The 15,424-nt window shown below is 47.2% G+C and overlaps 1 protein-coding gene across 2 annotated transcripts; it reads right to left on the reverse strand.

The window, feature by feature from the left end:
• Positions 1 to 417: 417 nt before the first annotated feature.
• Positions 418 to 11,493, reverse strand: LOC119461217 (uncharacterized). 2 transcript variants are annotated; one of them, XM_049672053.1, is made up of 2 exons: positions 11,077 to 11,493; positions 418 to 545 (listed from the first exon to the last, which is right to left on the reverse strand). In XM_049672053.1, exons 1-2 carry the CDS (start codon positions 11,487 to 11,489, stop codon positions 539 to 541), a joined length of 420 nt encoding a protein of 139 aa, XP_049528010.1. In that variant the 5' UTR covers positions 11,490 to 11,493; the 3' UTR covers positions 418 to 538. The 2 variants fall into 2 exon arrangements, with proteins under 2 accessions (XP_049528010.1, XP_049528009.1); XM_049672052.1 differs by lacking the exon at positions 418 to 545 and adding an exon at positions 9,926 to 10,187.
• Positions 11,494 to 15,424: the final 3,931 nt, after the last annotated feature.

Here is a 15,424-nt window from a genome sequence, read left to right on the forward strand (position 1 = left end):
ACGTCCCAGAGCGTAGCCAAAGCAGGTGTCAAGCAACCTGCCGTTGTTTCAGAAGTCGAATGCTTGGGAAATGATGTTCTTTAGTCGACCGCAGTCGATCACAGTGCCCATGTGACGGATTGTGTCGTGTCCCACTCAAGCAGCACTTTTCAAACTCTTACTTGTTTGCGTTTGCCTCTTTCTTTCCTTTGCAGAACAAGTTGGCGGCTTTGGCCAAAGGCGACGGCGGTGGCAACAACTTCGCTGGCTCGTCCTTTCCGGCAAACCTTTTCCAGGGCGTGCAGAACTTTGGCCCCGGCGGGGGCGCACACCAGGGTCAGAAGGAGGGTCTGCTCCTGGGCGGTTCGGCCCAGGAGCCCGCTTTCGGAATCGGACCCGTCCGGTTGGGCGAGAAAGTGAGCCTCATGGACGGTGCCGGCGGGACGCTGCAGATCGCCGACTTGCCGCAATTTGACCCTGCGGCTCTGGCGGCGGCGGCGACGGACATGATCCAGTTCAGGCCTCTTTGAACTATTGCGTGCCATTGAGATCTGTAAAGTCATTTCCTTGAAGGAGCAGGCGAGAGAAGCCAGGGCAAACTCACGCCACAAGCCGCAAACCATTCCGGCTAAAGAACGGATTTATACCTCGGTCAGGTTTTCAAAGTCCAGCAGGGTTCGTTGCTCACGTGACACGGAACGGAGCTCGTTCACAAATAGGGTAGCGTGAAGCATTTTAAGCATCATAAAACGCGTAAACGGTGCCGGCACCTGACTCACTGCTGGCTGTTATTATGTGGTTCTTCACGGGCAAGAATCCGGTATATCACAGGAATAGTTCCTAATTAACAGTCGTTGGTTACTTGGTGAAACCAGCACGTATTGTACCAAATGATCGCGTCGCGACAACTTGTTAGGTAGATGGTCAGTGACAACAATATGTATCCTACATAGCCCCGAACCCTCAAAAGCGGACGAAATTTCACCGAGTCTTTGACTGCTGGAGAACTTTAGGTCGAGTCACATGTGAAAGGCAAGAAATCATCGTTAAACAATATTCACACCTACGAAACACAGTCAGTGCTTGGCCTGGAAGCCTTGCTAAACTGAGGGCTTTATTGTCAACAGTGTCAAATGTACTTAGGCCTATCTCTATAGGGACGAAGCCAAATTTAAATTTCGTGAACGTCAGAGAAAAGAGACCTGCTAATCGTTCCCTGGCCGTCACAAAATTTGGGGAATGCGAGCGTGCCCTTTGTAGGGATACGATTACTCATATGTGCATATAATCAGACCTTGTACAGAAGTAGAGCTGCTAACTAGTGGGTTTATCAATTCCGCGTAAGTTGTTAAAAAAGAACATGCGCACAGCAATAAGAGGAGAATACAATAAGAGGCTCCCAGGCTTTGAACAGACATTTATGCCGACAATCTTGTGAAGCACTTATCGAGCGGCACTGGACATTTTAAAGAAGGTGACAGGCTCTGGCCATTTCGCTTGCTCCTCTAGGAATTTACTTTATAGATCAACTTAGCTCGCATTTACCACAGGTTATCGCAAACATTGGCGCATGGTGAGATTCGAGAAGGGGACGCAGTCTCGCTGTGTTCCCGGCCAAAAGCCTGCGAACAAACTCGTTCCACTTTTCCCTCTAGTTCTGCGCTTAAATGAACTCTTCATTCGGCAGCTCTAGAGGCATACTGGCTTGAGATACATGTATCGGCGTACAGAATTAGATTGGTGTACACGATTGGTCAGGCATCTTGAAGCAGGGCTCCAAAGTGTGTATGAGGGTTTGTGACGCGACCAGCGGCTGTCGGTGTTACGTTGTGCTTGAGTTGTTATCCTGTTGTGTGAGGTTTATTATCACCACTTGAGTCGTCATGTATAAGTCGTCGCATACCAAGTTAATAGGTTGTCTGAGAGAAACTGTGCATGTTTCTTGCGAGAAAGTGGTGAATGTTATTATGTAAGTTTCTTCGTAGTGGTCTGGACGAGAGCCGTAAAGGATAGACCCTGCATTCATGCCTTGTCTGCTCGAATTTGTACACAGTGTTCAGAAATTTCTTTTTCAAGTAGCAGCTGGGCTGCTTTTATAATTTTTGTGTGTTTTTCACGGGATGCTGTCAATCAGTGGCCTAAGAGGACGAGTTCGAACAGATCCCGCGCGAAATTGTCTTTTTTTCACAGTCTGTTCAGTGCCTTATAGAACAAGAGAAGGTAGAAGCAAATTAACGCAAAACGAATACAGATTTGATGGTAATGGTGTAGTTGTATCCAGTATAGCAAGGAAAGCGACGCTGTCCACAAAGCTAACATTGCAGCCAAATGGTTAGATGAGCTCAAGTTGCGGCTTCAGAACAATTAATCGTTCATTTGGTTTTTTTTCCTTAAAGTTCAAAATGGATGTCGTCCCGCTGACGGTAGCAGAGAGTTCGGTTCGAGCAGAATGCTATCTTCCGTCCTGATCTGTCACATGAATCAACAGACATTTCCTGAGCGATTTGCTTCGCACGAAAAAAAAAGTGCTTTGGTATAACCATAGAAACGAGTGGATGTGAAAAGTAAGCCGCTCTCAAGCTGAGAAAGACAGCATTGTAAATATCTTTTGTACATATACTTTTCTTTGTGCTCGTCCAATGTTACTATGCGATCATCTTAGCAGTTCACAATAAAAAAATATCTGCACTCATTCGTGCAATCAGCGATATCGGCCCGCGTCCTTCGCCTGTATTATGCAAAAACGAGTGCTTAAAGGTGTTGTGCAGTTCACGATAACAGCACAGACACGCTTAGACCACTTACGCCTGGCACAGAAACGTTGTCACGGAAAGGAAATATGAGGAACGTTAACACACATGCGTGACAACCACACGGGGCGCATTTGAGGTGCGCCTTCTCGTGCAGAGACATTTTTGTGACTCGCAGCTGTAACCGGGGCTGAATGTATTTCAATGTTTCGATATATTTGTCACTTTAAGAGATGGTGCGCGAGACACATTGAAGCTGTGACGTGTCATCGTGTGACATGAACAGAATCGCTGACGCAGAGCCTTCAATACGTTCGAATTAAGTTCTACTTGATTTTCTATCTAAGTTGCGTCTCATGTCTTTAGTGAAGCCAGTTACGCTTTAAACAAAACACGTTTCTTGCAGGTCACATTTTCGGAATTTAGAAGTAATCAGCGCTATTTATTTTGGAGAACGATAACAGTCGCACGAGCTTGGGTATTTGGTTATCTTGTGCCAGGTTGCATTTGTGTTGCGAGGCTGCAAGCTTGCATCTATAAGTTGGTAAAATTTACAGGGATAACATATGTGCAGCTTTAGTGCCAGGTTCCATGTTATACTTGTTACAAAAGAACGCCTGACACACATTTTACGTATCGTTCGCTCTCTCCGATTGATGCTGGCTTGGGCCTGACTAAAATGTCCAAAACGTCGAAGATTGTGCGGACATTACCATTATTGAAGGTAAGTAGCGGTGGTTGCCTTTAAGTCGCAAGAATTCGCTCCTTTACAAGAAAGTATATCGTGTTCAGACTGTATCAAATGAGTCCTTGAAGTACTTGAAACGAAACCGCGCTGGCAAAAGCGATTACGGTGTTGCCTTGCTTAGACCATTTCGGCGTTGAGATAAGGTGTGTGCAGTGCACCGCCGACTTGAGAGCGGGGAAATTCTACAGCCGGAAGTGGCAAGAGGCCCTATTTCTGGCGGGACCACATTTGGAGAGATCGCTTCCTGCGTGCGCTGGATGGCTTAATACCAAGCAGAATTCGACACACGAAGAAACAAGTTTGTAGACGGGTAGAGTTTCTCTCACTTTGTTTTCACTTCTTCGGGTGCATTTCACCCTACAAAAAATTGCTAGAGAGTACCCTGATGGTAGTGTCGACCGAAGCTGCAAGCGTGGTGGTTCGGTCAACATAGGAATGATGGTTAGCACATGTATCTGTCTAATCTTCGTCGTCATCGCTTCGAGTGGTTTTGTGACTTTGCGGATTGATAATTTGCAACACGATATGGCATTATAAGTGCAACTATTTGCAGCGATCATGCATGCGCGCAGATTCTTATTGCGTCTGGCGTTTAGAAAGATGGGATTGCTTCAAAATTAGGCCAATAAAGGTAGGTAAAACGTAGTAAACGAGATCACAAGAACTTCTGAAGCCACAAGCACGAATATTAGACAAATCTGTGTACTAACCGTATCATTTCCGTGGTATCCAATCAATCGCAGCGCCACGGTTCCCTCTAATAATTTTCAGTAAGAAAATCTATACATTTCACGTTTTCTTACAAAGGGGTCGTCCGGTGCTGAGAGAGGGAGGGAGAGAGGGAGGGAGATGAAAAGGCAGGCAAACTAACAAGACTTTGTCCGGTTTGCTACCCAAACCATGATGAGAGGATGGCGTGAGCAAAAGCGAGAGAGAAGACAGGAATTCAGATAAATCAGGTTGGTACAGCTTAGGCGAAGTGGAAATCGTGAACAGTATATCTCTTTCGCAACAATATAAAGATGAATGCCAAGATTGTTTTCAAGACGCCATAGCTGCTAAACACACATTAAACTAAATGTTCAACGGAAATAGCTGTTTGTTTCAGATTCGAATTCTCAAGAGCACGTGCATTTTTTCTACGGATTGGTACGGCTTCACTGCGAATGGACCGTTTGTCGTTTACGTTGATGACAAGTCAGAACATCTACATCGCCAAATACGGACGACGTTTAGACAGGAATATACACAATGGGTAATTCCTTTTTATATCGCAAGCACTTACGTTTATAGGCCAGTAAGATGTCCTGAAAATCAGTTTCTTGGTAGCACTCGGAGATTAACATTAAGTATTACCGCAAAAACGTTTTGTGACGAGAAATTAGGCCTTCTAGAAGGATCTTGAAACAAGAAGACAGTCAGTTTTAAGCCAAAGAGGTGATATTCGTTGAAATGCAGGCACTGCCTGTCATTTCCGTGCTGGCGGATCACGCAGATTGACATTACTAAACTGTAGTGAAAGAATCTTAGTGTCCTACTTCACGACACATTAAACCAACTGGAAGTAGAAAATTGGCGATGTCTGCGGTGCCACCAGAAACCGCGCTGCATGCTTGGGGTGACCTCTTGGGGTGAACAAACAATGATTATGGGTTGAGGATGACGATGAATCTGCGTCGTAGAAATGTGTTAATTAAACATTGGAACTTGGAGTCAACGCAGCGTGCTTGGAAACGTGGATTCGTGATAGACGAGAGGCATTTGTGGTGGTGTTGACATGTGCTTGGGATGCCGGGCGCGACAGGAGGCCAAACTTTGGGTGCATATTCGCTTCCATCCGGTACGCCTGCTTTCTTCTTCACGGCATACGGGGTCTTTGGTCTGGCAAGCAGCAGTGCTGCGTGGCCGGGACTGTTGTAACTTATGTGTAACGATCTGCTGGTACAAATAAAGATGTGCGAGATGGTGAAAACAAGGGGACGAATCACTTGTCAATGTGTCACTGTGCCTGCTGAACTGCTCGCGTCTGACACGATTTGAAGCGGAAGATGTCCTTGACCGGTCGGTGAGTAGGCTGCAGCTAGCGAGCAAACTCTTGCTCGACGTCAAGCTCAGATTTCATTAAACAATACAGCCTTGTGGTACCTCAGCCATGAGCAACTTGTGCCCTGGCCACACATGGTAACCGACAGCACTGAAGCCAAGGCACCTGCAGCCAGTCATGAATCTTGCGTACGTATGATCACCTTTCCCGTTGCACCGTTTCTCGTTCTGCGGTAACAGACAAACATTCCTCAACAATACGACTCCAGCAAGTCTGTGGTTTAAAAATTAAACAAATTCTATGTGAGCCTCCAAGTTTACACGCCTTTAGCCAAAGTCTAAAAGGTACAATCCTGCCGTTTAAGTTATAACCAACAACGAGGGTGACTTTGTGGAGAAGCGCTGTCTGTGTCTACGGTAGGAGCTAGATCGAGTGGCGACTACCAGTGGTAACATTTAGGTCAAGTAGCTACCGGTTTGATCAAGGATATAAATTTCTCCGCGCCTGCAATGTTTGACGTTCACAGGTACGTTCCATGCAATGTATTGAAAGAGTCACCCTGCGAAATATGACACAGACTGTCACCCCTTTAGCTTTGCGCTTCACCAAAACAGGCTGTGCTGTCAGATTCGCTTGCTGACGAGTCGGAAGTAAGAACCTGCACACATTTCTGGATCAGAGCTATATTTATTCGCCGCGTGGTCAATTTACAGGTGGCAGCACCGTCGCAGCGTTATTGTGGGTAGGTGGTCGGCTGCACGCGTTGAAATGAACACAGCGCCGCCTCGCTGTGAGCGATTTCGCTCGATTTTCTTGTAATTAAGAGCGCTGACTGCGGTGAATTGATCATATATTGCCCTCCAATGGCACATTTTCGCACGAAATGCGCAGAATGTTCTCTTTTACTTGAAAGAAGCGCAATTTGTCATTAAACGGGGGACGGGCACCAATTCCAGGCAATCTGTTTCTGGTCTTCTTTAGCGCTTCTTGCGCATATTTGTCTTCACTTCCACCTACTCTTAATATAGATGCGCAACTTAATGGCGCATTCTCCGCTATATATATTCCTTGCACAGGTTATAGAAAAGCCTGTATTCCTGTACTGCTGAGGTAAAGTAGCCAGGTATTTTTTCTAAAAAAAAAAAATGACTTATGCCCACTACGGCGGATTGGCCAAGAAGCAGGTAGTTTTACAAGTGTTTTTAATAAAAATATGACTAAAATAAAACTTATAGCGTGATTTCACCGCTTCACCACTCTTTTCTGTCTCTCTCTCTCTCTTCTTATCTTTTTTTTTTCATTCGCTGTGAAATGCCGACAGCTACTATAATTCACTTAAACAAGCTGTGTCACTGGGAGCGACAGCGCGTTAGTGGGATTACCAAGTTTCTTCACACACAGTTATCCTGAACGCTGCCGTAAAGCATAAAAAATTCCGGCCGAAACCCTCTCACGATGACTGCTGACGTAATGCGATTAGCATTGACGCAATGTAGCGACACACCGCATTGTCACCGCCGAAACGTGCCTTGTACGAGGCGTGTACGACAGCCGCGCTCCTCTATCGCACTTGATGATGATGATGATGATGATGATTTATTGGCATCCCCTTTGAAACGGGGTGGCGACAAATAGTCACCTAGCCTGCTTGATTTAATCAGCTATACTACACATGTTCTTTATCTAGCATTTTTGTATACCTTTTTCAAAAATTTAGCTTGTACCGCTGCCTATGATTTTAAGAGATCAGGTCGTATCCATCTTTTCCCTGCTTTTTTTCCACCAGTACTCTAATCGTCTCTTGCTGATCTCTACGGCTGATCTGTTTGTTTCCTTCCACTTTAAACCCAAGCGCTTCTGGGAGTTGCACGTTACCTACGGTTCTCGCTGGGTGGATCCCGTCGCATTCCATTAGGATGTGCTGAGTGGTCTCTGGATCTTTACTGCAGCATACACATGTCTCATCTAGTTCCGAATATTTGTTCCGATATGTTTTCGTCCTTAGGCAACCAGCTCGAGCCTCAAATAGCAAGGCACTGCCCTTTGTGTTATCGTACAGATTTTCCCTTCTAATTTCTTTCTTCTCATTCTTGTAAATCTCCATTGTCCTTTTCGTTTCCATTCTTTGCATCCAATTCACGGTCTCTATTTCTCTCACTTTCTTTCTGATGACCCCTGGTTGTCTATTTACAGTTTCGATTATCCTGTACTTGGTTGCCAACTTCCTTGACCTCTTCCTCCATGCTGTGTCCACGCTTTTCATGTAGAGATACTTGTGCACTTTAGCCGCCCATTTATTTTCATCCATGTTCCTGAGCCTTTCTTCAAAACTAATTTTGCTTTGTGCTTCTCTGACTTCAAAAGAGGCCCAACCCATGTCTCCATGCACTGCCTCATTTGTCGTATTACCGTGTGCTCCCAAAGCCAACCGGCCTACTGATCTTTGGTTAACTTCCAAACCCGCCAATATATCCGATTTTAAGCATATAATGGCATTTGCGAATGTTAGCGCTGGCACCATTACTCCTTTCCAGATTCCACGCACCACCTCATACTTATTGTGGCCCCACAGTGCTCTGTGTTTCATTAATGCTGCATTCCGCTTCCCCTTTATTTTCAGATTATCTCGGGACGCGTTGCGCCATCTACCGGTGCCGCCGCAAAGTTCGCGCCTGGCGCGTGTCTGAATATATGAGATGGTGGTTCGATTCCTCCCAGCACCGAAGAAACTATGGGGCTTTTTTGTCATTGAAGAGCGGTACATATTCAGTAGCACATACCAGTGACCCGAGTTGGTGTCAGATTGGTTCATTAAAGAACGACACGTATTCAGTGACATATACCCTGTGGACCAAGTTGGCGTGAATCTGTGGACCAAGTTGGCGTGAATGGAGAACGGTTCGATACCGGAACGGGTACCGGGAATTGCGTGAAGTATCCTGAGAATGATAATCGCCTTATAGCCTGTCAATTATTGAGCACGAAGCTGTCCTTGCACGGTAGTGCCGGCCGGACAATGTTGCGAAAGAGTTCCAATAACGTTAAGCGCTAAAATCATTCGTTTTTTTTTATTTATGCTAATATAATAGCCGCTGCACTTCTTCAAGCTAACAGCGTCATACTAAGGAGCGAGAGGAAATTATATCACCCACCTTTCAAATCAGTGTAATGACGTCTTGCGTCTGTTAGACTGCCGTGTCGCACATGCCTCCTCGTGCAATACTAGACTTCAGCGTTCCTTGTGCACCAGAGAATGAAAGCTAGAAAGCGTCACAATTTACTTGCGAGGCAAAATATATTTTCCGTATATTACTAGCAGCAGAACCAAACTCCTCAGGTGCAGCTAAGGCTGGTCGTGTAACCACAAAGCGACAACCATGCAAACATACTCGTAAGACCAAGTGCATCGCGCGACATGACATCAATTCTCAAGATTCTTTTTTTTTTCTGCGGCGGATGGATCTTCACGCCGCCTCATTCATGTCTCGTGGCATCAGAAAGATTGCGAAATGATCGACACATTGTGAGAAGGCGTCGCTAAAGCATGGTATTCACGTCTCGCTGCGATCACTTATTTTCTTTTTTGTTTTCGACGAGGTCAAATGTTTTCGTAGTCGAAACACAATAAGCGGCAATAAAATTGAAACGGTTGCGGCGAATGGAGGGTGCGACGATCACACATCATGCGCTTGACACGGGCAGTCACTGATCTTACTACAGCTTCAAAGACGAACGCACAGGCCAAAATGCTTCTGTACATCGTAAGAAAATGAATAACAGCATTTACGACTGCGCTATACAGCCACGAAACAAACAAACTTTAAAGCATAAGCTCGCCGTGCAAGCACATGTGAATACAGGCGCCTAACAGATAACACGCTGCGCAATACACAATTATGGCGCGCCCGTTTAAGATCTTGGATCCCACGACACACTATATGCGAGGTTCGGTTAGTGTACCCCAGGTGGCGACTCTGCTCGATTTCGCGGCCAATAGTGTCACATCAAAAAAAAAAAAAAAAAAAATAAAAAAAAATAAAAGACATACAGATCTTTATCAAAGCATTCCTGGAGACGAAATATGCTTGTCTAATGGTCAAAAGTTCTACTATGGTGGTGACAAAGAATCCCTCATTGGCCCTTGTCTCGGAAGTTAGCGAGGCCCAGGGCCAAGTGAAATGTTGGGCTGCGCCAGTCTCTGTCTCTCACTGGGTTTAGTCAAACGCTTAAGGGATGTAATGGTGTTCCTCAACTGCTTTGATAAAAACGATTCAGTGGTAAACGCCGGCATATATTTCCCAGCCGCTCCATTTGCAGGGGTATGTGCCATTGTGCACTGCAGCTTTTGTTACATCAAGTCTGCACAACGATTCATTTAATACAAATTCCTTCAAGTAGCCTCGCTCAAAAGTAAAAATCCATCAGCGCCACGCCTTTTGTCGCGTACGAACGCACGCTCGGGTCGCTGCTGTCGATGTGAATGGTGAAGTAGTGAAAGATGCACTTGAGCGGGAGGAGCTTAAGGTAGCGCGTCTGAATGACGCGACAGAAGGCTTCCATGGCGCACACCGTCTGCAGCTCGTCGCAATGCTGCGCCAAGTAGAGCAGGTTGCTGCAGGCGTGACCCGGATGCTGCTTCAGCAGAAGCACGATCACGTCGACGAACCTGGGTTCGAGACCACCACGACAAACGACTACAGCGTCTGAAGCGTCGTTACCACCCTTCGAGGGCAGAATTAAATAAAACTAAATGAAATCTTCACGTGACTATCACCTCAGCCAGTTGGTGAATGAATTATTCAAGAATACACGACGCGGCGTTAACTTTTTCGCTCATATATAATCGCCTATCTGTACATTGGTCGCTTTAGAAAAAAAAAAGCGGTTCCTGCATAACCTGGGTAACTTTTTTTTCCCCTCTTTAATCCCGCGTTAACAACAGGCAACGCTAAATTTGGCACTCCGAACGTTGGCATTCGGAGCTGGAATTCGAATGTTGGCATCCGGACGTTAGGAGTACTCTCCGAACGTCCAGAATTTGGCACTCCGAACGCTATTAACTGTAAAAAAAATTAAAAATGTTTGTTTTGTTTACGAGAACTATTGACGCAACTTAGCCGAACAACGCTCAAGGGTAATAATCAAGCTCGATCGCTTCCACACGTCCCACCCTCTCGCGACTCTTAAGTGCACATCTGCAGGCAGTGAACGCTAACGGCGGTAAAGAGATCGATCTTGTCCGCAACGTAAGGTGATATTTACAAGATAGTCGCGAGGGTCGTAGTATATTTTACAAGAACGTCAGATCGCCTACTCATGAAACGCGAAGTAGCAGACATCCGTTTCTTGAGATAGCGTGCACGACCAATGCGTCTGTTAAAATCACGCCGCGTAACGGCGGCATTGGGGGCAACCAAGAATTCTGCCTTTCAAGCAGGCTTATAAATCGTAGCACAAGATGGCCGATTTCCCCGAAGTATTCCCATCTCGGTACGCGCTACAACAGGAGCATGCCGCCCTCGGCATGCATCGACCGGCCATTCAGAAGGACCGACCTGTTTCGAACCTTGATGCGCGCCGAGAGCAGCTGGTCGAACGACGTCTTCAACACGCTCTCCACCATGGCGGTGTTCATCTTGGAGCCGTGCTTCTCCAGGACCGAGGCGAGCGCATCGGCCGACGCGACCACCACCTCGGGGCTGTTGGTGCTCAGGGCGTTGCTCAGGTTCTCCAGGCAAATCCTCAGGTTGCGCTCGTCCCCCACGACGCAAGGGTAGCGCTCGATGTACCTGATGGTCTTGAGGCGGTCCAACGTGCTGCAGCCCGCAGTTCCGGCCGCGGCCGGCTTGGCCAGCGCCTCGTTGAGCAGCGAACCGCTCTCACGCTGACGTCGGCAGGCGCAGAAGCGCTGGTACCAAGGCAGGCCGGACTGCAGGATCTCGACGGGCGGCGGTACGTGACTCAGCATGGCCAGCATGGCGGCGGCGGATGGGGCGGCTGCCCGGCGGCGGCGCGGTGTTCGCACGCACTCACACAGGAGAGGCATGCATGTTTGACCTGGGACGCCTCTTTTTGTAGAAGAGTGGGTTTCAGTGCCGCCGCTTCTCGCGTCAGCCGTGGGCCAAGCTCGCGCGCGCTTGGTTGTAGTTGTTTGTTGCTGTTTTTGTTGGCCACGAAACTTAATGGCTTTTACCCTCTACGGGGCAATTGGCTGAGAATCGGATGGATTATTCAGTTTAATTCCGTTTATTACCCAAAAGCTGACCGTGAGGAGGGCACTACATAAGGGATGGGTCTGAATAGCTTATTCAGCACCACAGGATTTCATGTACAAGATGAGCAGTTACAGATTTTCAAAAAATATGTGATCGCAGCCAGACGTGAATACCGCGTTTAAGCGACGCCCTGTCTCGCGATGTGTCGATCATTCCGCAATCTTTTTGATACCACGAGGCATCAACGAGGTGACGTGAAGTTCCATCCACAGCAGAAAAAATTCACCGGCGATTACGATACTCCCCAATGTGAAATTTCCGTGCTGCTCTATACGCGTTTTCATTTCGCGATATACTGGCTGGCACGGACAATCGGTCTTGTGCGGCACATTGCAAACGGAGCGAAGTGTGGCGCCACTGCCTCGTTAATCTGGAGATCGCGAGAGCCAGCGCGTGGGTGACGCGTGGGTGCGATTCACAGAAGTCGCCGTCGACAAACCTCCCTGACGACGCGCGCTACTCGGGCGCCATCTCGTAGCCATCGTCGCCACACTACGCTTTTACAGTGAAGCTGTATATGGCTAGGTTCTGACCAAAAGTGCGTGCGCCGACACGGTGTGTAGAAAAAAAAAAAAGTCGCGTCGACGAAATTGAATCCACAGTAGCCTGCTGCGCGCCGGCGGTGCTCCGTGGCTCCGGGGTGGATAGTGGAATAATAAAACGTCATTGTGTACCCACCGATGTCTGTGCCTCGTTATCTTGTGAAGTGGACATCGCTCTAGCGACGTTATCAGCAGTTGTAATTTGGTCTTGCTATGGCCAGGACGCGCGTAGTCCGTACTGGAAAAGAAGAACATACATGGAAAGAACGCCGGCGTGGGCAACAGCGGAAATAGGCGCGAAGGCGACGGGAAGCCGCTCATTCACACTATAGGTCGACACGACACCGATTTTTGTCTGCCGACTGTTGGCGACAGCGTTTTCCTTCGTTTAAACGGCTAGCCACAGCATTTTCCGTCCTGTAAACTGCTGTCGCCAACAGTCGGCAGACCATAAATCGGTGTTGTGTCGACCTATAGTGTGAATGAGCCTTATAGCCGAGCGCTCTGTGACCGATGAAGCAAAACAGCGTGCCCGTGAGGATCGCCTTCGCGAACGGAAGCGGGAGTGGGCGCGAAATCATCGGCAACCAATTGCAGTATATCACGTGACCACAAAGCAATGATTACCGTGGTCGATAACAACAACGAAGTTATGTGTCTTTATTCAATAATATAGCAATTAACCATATATAACTCAATATAGTTAACAAGTTCGCTGGTCTTCAATCTTCACATGGTGGAAGGGCGCTGAATTTTATTTCTCACACTTTCGCCATACCCACCTTTCGGTCTAATGGTCCCGCTAAAGCTGCACCAGCCTCTCCTGCTCTCGCCGCTTTTTTCGTCCCCCGCTGCGCGCCGCGTTCGCTCCCAGCTTTCTCTGTGCTCGTTCGCTCTGTTACGAGGCACGACACCGACGCTCGCCACAGGCACGGGCGCTGCGCTCTGATGGCGGTGACGTGATGGGGAAGGCCGTTCCAGTACTTCACAGCTCGGCAGAAGCATGACGCTCAAAAGTTGCCGTTGGACGGGCGACTTGCTTGCTATGGCCAATGCGCCGTGATAAGCTTGTAGGGGCTCGCGATTAAGAGAAGAATGAAATAACTTGTCGAATAACAGACTTGCACGCGATATGACGACGAGACAAAAGAGATGATAAGTTGGTATGTCAAATGAATATGAATGACAATGGCAACTGTAAGTAAGCTCATAGCACTCATAAAAAAACAATCAATGCGCAATCGAAAATAAAACGGGAAATATTAATTGGAAAGCACAAGTCGATGTTACGCTTGAAATCTACGATTCATACCCATAATAAGGCATGGCGTTATGGCTATGGTGATGACCTTGACCAAGAATGACGTCGTTGTCCTTTATTCTCAAATATGCCACTAGCACCATAGAGCTTCCTACAATTACTCTTGTCTTCTTTCTTTCCCTCCCTCTCCCCACGTGTGGGGTAGCAAGCTGGACACAGTCCTGTTAACCTCCCTGCCTTTCCTTCCTCCCTTCTCTTTCTCTCTACCTACAATTACGAGAGGGATCAGTCAGCCACCATGGAATTATGGGTAGTAAACGGATATTTTCTGATATTCGTGCGTAGGGCTTCATACGTTATTGTGGCTTGGTTTATTGCGCTTTATTTGGACGTAAATTGGCCTATGGCTGTGTTCCAATTTTTTCCATCATCGTAGACAGTCTAATTTGACGTCTACGAAGACAGCCAAGACAGCTTCGAGGACAAGTAATAGAACGCGCTTCGAGCCGTCTGGAAGACGCTTCTGCGACGTGACGCCACCTCGCGCCGACAAAAACAAAGTTGAGAAAAGCACACATTAATTCTGTATTTTAAGTATTTTCGCCTGCGAACCTATGAAAAACATGATGTGACTTACATTAAGGGTATAGAAAACCGTGTCTCCGTTTTTGTGTGCGCAGACAACCTTCCCGTCGAGTTTCTAAGCGTTCTGCTCAGTCGCCATCTTGTTTAGACTAGGAAAGTAGCCTGCATCGTTCTTGACTTTGATGCTGTCTTCGCGTTGCTGTCTACTTTGACATCTTCGTGAGAATTCGAACGAGACTTAAGATGGCCGCCGTCCACTTAGCTGTCTATTTAGCCGTCTAAGGCGAGTATTGTAACACACCCTATATTTCAAAGCACTTTAAACTTTTTTTCCAATGCAGAAGGTAATAAGACTCGGCAAGCACGCATAATCGCTGCTAATTGCAGTGGTTCCGCTTCTCCATGTGTCCGTGGCGCTATTGTTTCAATATCGAGCGTCTGTGCTAGAGGTCGTGTGTTTTAATCCTGCCATCGGACGATTTTAATAGTGTTTACTTCATTAGTTGTCACACAGGGACACAGAGGTTCTTAGGGATGATCATATTGCAAAGTTACGAAGCCATTTGAAGCCAGAAGGACGAAGTTTAGGCAAATCCATGTTCTACCCACCATTCCCGTGCTGGCTGAACTGCCTTGCTTGCAGCTTCTGTAGACACAAGCGCTACATATCCATCTAGTAATTGTATATGAGACTCTATGGCAAGCACTAAGTTCTACATGACATGAGATACGACGAGTGCGGCCGTACTATAGGCGAAGGTAGGCAACCTCACGATGTTCTGACCTCATGAAGTCGGCCTCGACCCCAACTGGACCTCAACCTCACGATGCGAGGTGAGGTTCGCGAGTGCCAGAAATCCTGCCAGTGAGGTCAGAAATCTTGTCCTTAGCCTCGTGTGCGAGTTTGAGTGAGGTCGAGTTTGCCAGGAGGAACTATTCGTCCTCCAGCGGCTTATGCGCACATCTGCTCCTCCTGAACGAATGAATCCACGGTACTTATAAGGCTTTCTCGTCTGGTTTGAGCGGAAACAGCGCAAAGAGACACAGGACCTAAGAAACAGACGGAAAACGGCGCTGGCTTGACAATCAAATCTTTATTCTGCCAAGCAGCATGTATATAGTGCATAACCACTTTGCGAGGAAAACACGAGAGAGAAGGAAAGCGAGCGTGCGTGAAAGTAACATATAGGATAGGAATAAACTTTATATGTCCAACGGATATGGCTGTTGGTGCCCGGGG

Source organism: Dermacentor silvarum, chromosome 8, assembly GCF_013339745.2.
Source record: "Dermacentor silvarum isolate Dsil-2018 chromosome 8, BIME_Dsil_1.4, whole genome shotgun sequence".
NCBI lineage: Eukaryota > Metazoa > Arthropoda > Arachnida > Ixodida > Ixodidae > Dermacentor > Dermacentor silvarum.